At 34.1% G+C, this 6,377-nt stretch overlaps 1 protein-coding gene across 1 annotated transcript; it reads right to left on the bottom strand.

Annotated features, from left to right (window-relative positions):
- Nucleotides 1-244: 244 nt before the first annotated feature.
- LOC101421245 (olfactory receptor 4C5-like) lies at nucleotides 245-1,180 on the bottom strand. Its single transcript, XM_012525922.2, has one exon. The coding sequence runs from the start codon at nucleotides 1,172-1,174 to the stop codon at nucleotides 245-247; it is 930 nt and encodes a 309-aa protein (XP_012381376.1). The 5' UTR covers nucleotides 1,175-1,180.
- Between the last annotated feature and the right edge of the window lie 5,197 nt (nucleotides 1,181-6,377).

Genomic DNA, 6,377 nt, shown 5'->3' with positions numbered 1-6,377 from the left:
TCTGTGACTGCTTGGTTCCCTTTGTTGCATCATCTTGCTGTGCCAGCTCTCTGCAGATGTAAGCCATCAGTTTTCCATGGGCATGGGGTAGTTTGCCTTCACAAGGAGGCCCTGGGACACGAACCCAGTGCCTCCCATTTGGTAGATGGGAGCCTAATCAATTGAGCCACAGCTGCTTCCCAAGGCCATTATCTTTTGCATTGGACAAACTTGTTTAAGAATGTGATATTCTGTTTTATCTTCTCTATTTGACTGAATTGTTAAACAAGATCACTCTTTGGCTCCAGAGCTTCCTCATAGCACTTTTCACCTCTGCATTTTTGAGTGTGTAGATTAAAGGGTTTAGCATGGGTGTTATTATAGCAAAAAGTAGAGCCAAGGCTTTATCAATGTGGAATGTGCTCGTAGGCCGAAGGTATAAAATCACACAGGGTACAAAGAATAAGACAACTACAGTAATATGTGAGGCACAGGTGGAGAGAGCCTTCTTCTGAGTTTCAGAGCTATGAGATCTCAGGGAGCAAAGGATAAGGGCATAGGAGGTAATAATAATAGAAAAAATGAGCATACACATGAACCCACTGTTGGCAGCCACAAAGAGGCCAAAGATGTGAGTATCAGTGCAGGAGAGCTTCAGCAGAGGATAAAGGCCACAGAAGAAATGGTCAATGACATTTGGGCCACAGAAGGGCAACCACACAATGAAAAGCATTTGAATCAGAGCATGAAGAAATCCCCCAGCCCAGGACATGGCTACCAGAAGACCACAAACCCGCCGGTTCATTATGATCATGTAGTGGAGAGGCCTGCAGATGGCCACGTAACGGTCATAGGCCATCACTGTGAGCAGGATCATCTCAGCTCCCCCAAGGAAATGCTCCATAAAGACTTGAATCATGCAACCACTGAAGGAGATAGTTTTCTTCTCAGCAATTAAGTCAAATATCATTTTGGGGGCTGTGGTAGAAGAGAATGAACCATCTAGTAAAGACAAAAAAGACAAAAAAAAATACATGGGGGAGCCCAGGTCTGGGCTGGTGGAGACGGTCACTGCAATGAGTAGGTTGCCTCCCAGGGTGATTAAATACATGACTGTAAACATAACAAACAAGAATTTCTGCACATCTGGGTTCTGAGTCAGACCAAGCAGAATGAATTCTGTCACGTTGTTCATTGCTCTCTGAATCCACTTTTGCATTTGAATCAATGCTTTATCTGAAAACAGCACAGGGATTGCAACGGTGTTAAATAAATTTTGATAAAGCAAATAAAATATGCCAGGTTATTTACTTTCTTTAAGATACAAGGGAAACTTTGAGCAGATAAATCAAAGATTTAAAGTCAGGCTATACTTTTAGTTACATATTGAATATATAGCCCTCTTTCCCACTCCTCCACACACAGAAACACACAGAGACACATGGTTTTATGACTGTTGACACTCCAAGCACCTTTCCAGCAATTATATATGATGGAATCCTCTACCACACACTATACTAGTATATTCTATCATGGAAAACTGAAACATAAATTGATTTGTAAGGAGTAGAATCTCGAATTCATTAGAATCCATTCTCCTGCATCTCTTCTCTAGTCACTCATGATGAGAGGGTAATCAGCAGAGTGTTATCCTTGATATTTTGTAACTTATTACAGAGTGTCTATAAAACATGAGGTGAGTTTAATTTGAAATTAGGGATAATGTAGTCATTTTTCCTGAATCAAATGCAAATTTGAAGCTGCAGTAAGATACACACTGGCAGTTAGGTTTGTGAGCTTATTCTACAATGAAACAAAGTTGTATAACACAGATTCTTTTTTGAGCACCTCTGAAAGAAAATCAGGAAGAGGAAAAAACAGGCAACATGGTACAATCTAATATTTTGTGAAATTATTTGAAACTTTGGAATTCTATTTGGGTAACTTCTATCATATTTTGATTTCAATATTCTTTCCAGAAATTTATGAAAAATTCTTTTGACCTGATAAAAAATAGGTATTTCTAAGGAAAGGAAACAAAGCACCACAATTTCTTGGTCACATATGTTCTATAAAATAGGCAAACCATTTTTGTTTTCTTTTTTACATAACCTTGAACCCATGCGATGTTTGGAATGGGCCTTAACCCCATTGAGCCTAAATTTTTTATATAGTTAATATAGGGAAAATAACCAAGGACATAGAGGAATTGAAGAATACTATGATTTAAGAAAAAATGTGTCATCTAAACCTAAAAATGCAGATTTTCTTACACTTCTAATTTTTTAATAAATAACAAAAATGAGGAACAAAATATCCATATTTTATCCTTGAAATATTTGCTTATATAATATTAAATGAGTAAATAAATTAACTGATAGGGAAAATAAATTAAGTATTAAATCCAAGACTCTTGAAAAATAAAAAAAATATATTAGGAAAAAATGTAAATCAGAAATCAATACAATAGACAGAAAAATATTAGACAATAACTAAATTCAATGCATATCAAGTGTATGGAATATTAACATAATAGCTGAACACAACTCACCTCAATAAGAACTATGTATGGTCACATTCCCAAATGGCATTTATTTAAGACATTTTTAAAAGACTATAAGGATATAGTTCAATAGGGATAATAAAAGATTTTTTCGGTAACTGATAGGCATTTTTTAAAACAAAGTAAGTCTTTTATTCATGCCAACACCCTCAAAAAGTGAAGTAAAAAGGAAAATCACATGTATTAAAATGTTAAAATGAACCATAGTCTTTTTAAAACCAAATTAATAGAAGAGCTGAATATGTTTCTGATATTTCAGTGGAGAAGAACATGTTAAACAAAATAAGTGGCATAAGGAAAATATGATGGGTCAAATATATGAATTAATGAAACACTTTGAAAAGTAATTGCAACATTTAAAGACAACTATTATGATAGAAATAGCTCTTAAAATTAAAGAAATAATTTTACTCACAGCTTTATGAACAGGAGAATTTAATTAAAAGGTAACTCAGGAAAATAAAAAAGATATTTAACAAAATCCTGTATTTCATAAGCCATCAAACAAATGTTACTTAAAAATTGATCAGTAGGCAAAAATTTATGAGTTCTATACTATCAAGTATCTGCGGGAGTGTGTTGAAATAAAATTTTCAGTACTCCTTATTTTTATAATCTACTCTAAACCAAAAATATGGCCAAAATTATATATAGAGTTGGTATTTCAGGATTTTTGTAAATAGCAGTGAAAGCGGAAGATGATCCAATGTGTACATAAGGGGGTCATTTACATGAATTATGATGAATTGTTATGAAATATCATATGAACATTAAAGTATTTGTAAGAAGATTAATGATGTGGAAAGATGTTTTTGATATCATATTTAGTAGAAAATGCAAGCTATAACAAGGCATATATATATTATGATCTGTTGTCTAAAAGACATGTGTACATAGAAAAGTCTCTAAAAAACATTCACTAAAGATTAATAGCGTTTCTGTATTATGACATTAAGACAAATTTTTGTTTTCTTTTTTTTATAACTTTTCTGATCTGATTTTCTATAAATAGAATATATTGCCTTTGTATCTCGAAAATAAATTAATAAAAAATGTTTTATTTTCTTGTCTCAAGTCTTGGTTCAAAATATCTCTAGTGACTGCTATTCTGAGTACACTGGGTATGCCAGTTATTATCCATAAAAATCTATGATAGTACCTATACCTGTCTAAATAAAGTTTATCTGTAAATCAAACTCTGTTGTCACCTTGAGAGAAAAAAACACTAGTGAAGCCCAACATGGTGAATGTAATTAATAGCACTGAAATACACATCTGAATGTGGCTAAACAGGGTTGTAGATATGTGGTAGAATAAAACTTTTTGAAAAATATCCATGGAACTGCACTATACAGAGAATCCTAAATTAAACCATGGACTATAGTTAACAGTACAATTATAAAAAATTGGCTCTCATCAATTGTAGCAAAGATACCACAGCCAGAACATCTTTAATGAAAAAAAAAAAAGTCACTGTTTGTCCTTACCTCTCACTTTGAAGGTAGAAGAAGGAACAAGTTCATAAGAAAAGTCATCTTATTTGTAGAGAACACTTTCTGCTGAGGTAGCAATCACTGATCCATCACTAACTGCTGTTTAGAAATTTCATCCATTTTGACCTTAAGGATAACATTTCTTTACCTCAATTAGAAACTTACAAATGATTGTAAAGGGAGACTTCCTAAGTAAATCTTAGTCTGTGGGGTGAATTTATCTTTGCTCTTTAGGCTTACACCAACCTCTGAATGTGGACCACAAGCATCCCAGCTCAGATAAGAAATCTTTATCTAGAACTTCCAAAAAATTTTAGGCTTCAAAGAGCTTGATCGAGAAAAACTTAACCATTAAAAGACTTCTCTTCACAAGCTTATGTTGCACATTTACCAGGCTTGCTTTCTAGGTGACTAGATAAAATATATATTATAAAAACCTCTTTATCTTTGTTCTAATCATTTTTAAAGACCTGAAAATAACAAGCTATGTTAAAACAGAAAAATGAAGGATTGAAAGAACCTTGAACTCTGCAAAAAATGAAAATTGTTGTAGCATTGAAAAACACTGAACTCTGTTGGAAGTTATTATAATTGTTATTTTTAGGAAGTCTTCCCTCGACTTGAGATGCTTCCTTTGGTCCTTCAGTGTCTGGAACGACATGGATCGCTAATTTAGAAACCAACATAATCTACTAGCTATGGCTGTTTATGTTTATGTGGTTTTTCAGGCCCAGGAATCCCCAGAGTCTGTTCTTATTGACATTTTCATGTATAATTGCAGTAAATATTTAAATGTAGATTACTCAAGCACAAAGAAGAGTTAGGCATGCTCTGAACTTTGTTCCCAGAAGAATAGAATTAGCAGCTTCAGTCAAGTTGGCAGCCAAACATCCTGTTCAAACTCTTAGCTGTGTTTTCTATGACCAAATGGTGCAAGAAGTGGCAATGCCAAATGGGGTGTGCTAGAGGTCTCTCTATGATTGTGATTAGGAGGAGATTTTAGAATGTGGGATGTTGGGCACAGGATAATCTAATATGGGAGAATGGATCAAGAGATTTTCAGATACCTAACTCACAAATTTAGAGGGGATTGAGCAAGATAAAATGTGAAAACCCCTAGGTCATTGGGAACTGCTATTCTACTGTTGATACCCTGAGGATAGACATATGCAGGCTAGAAAATTGCTGTCTAATATTTAAAATCTGACCATGCTTATGAGAGAGAGCTTTGGAGTTCAAGAAACTGCACCTCTTAGGGCTGGATCGTCTCCTGATTTAACTGTTGCAGCTGAGACAAGTTACTCATCCTTATGCATCAATTTTCACATCTGTACCAAGGGGATGAGAAGGGACCTATCCCATAAGACTGTTGTGGAGTTTTATGAGATAATACATATAACACTTAGAATGGTACCTGGCATAGAATAAATCTCTTATAGTCTGTTTTCCTCTTATGTATAGAATATAAGAGCTCATTATGGACCCTACACAGATACTGGCAAATTTTCTTCAACATATGTGTAGCTTGTCTTCATTTATCTTGTGGATGATAGGAAAATTGAAAAATGTATAAATTAGGAGTAAGAAAAAGCCAAATTTAGTGGTATTCGATATGAATTCATAAGTAATTACCATTGTGAAATCTTCCTATAAGTGTTTCACTTCTCCACTGAGACATTTGTTAGTGAAGTTGAAATTTCCAGAAAAGTCATAGGATAAAAAAGAAATGTGAATTTCATGAGTGCTAATAAATAATGAGGACTTTTACATATCAGTTAATTTGCTAGTGTCCTCTGTCATCTGAGTCTTATCCCATTTAGGAAGAGTTATTTTTTTTCTATTTAATATAAAAGAAAATTTTGCAAATATCAAATATCTAGTAATTGATAAAGCTCAGATTTGAGAACAGAGTGATGGGATTTCTAATCATAAGCTCTAAACATTATATTATTTTATCATATTTGATCTTGGTGCTGTGATGTGTCTGGATTTGTTGAGATAAGAAGAGCTACCTCAGACTAGCACTGCATAGTTTAGAAGCCTTGATTTTCCTACAAGTTGCTGGCAGGATTTGTTCTTCATATAAATCCTTTGTGGCACAGCTGAACAGGAAAAACAGGATTTTGATTTTGGAGTTTCCCACTGCCTGAAGAGTGGAAGGGAAGTCTAAGCCAAGGTTAGTCTTCTGAACAGGGATGTCCTTTACATGACTGCACCACGCATATTAATAGTATCTTAGATGTATTATACTTGAAAGACATTTAACTGGATATGATTCCCAATTCTTTAATATACTACTCATATGACTCTATAAATATCAATTATCTTACCAGGACCTGTTA

This window comes from Dasypus novemcinctus, chromosome 10 (assembly GCF_030445035.2).
Source record: "Dasypus novemcinctus isolate mDasNov1 chromosome 10, mDasNov1.1.hap2, whole genome shotgun sequence".
NCBI lineage: Eukaryota > Metazoa > Chordata > Mammalia > Cingulata > Dasypodidae > Dasypus > Dasypus novemcinctus.
This window is presented reverse-complemented; position numbering and strand designations above follow the sequence as displayed.

Coding starts and splice junctions, on each gene's coding strand:
- LOC101421245 (XM_012525922.2), bottom strand. CDS start 1,174: ATGAACAACGTGACAGAATTCATTCTGCTTGGTCTGACTCAGAACCCA.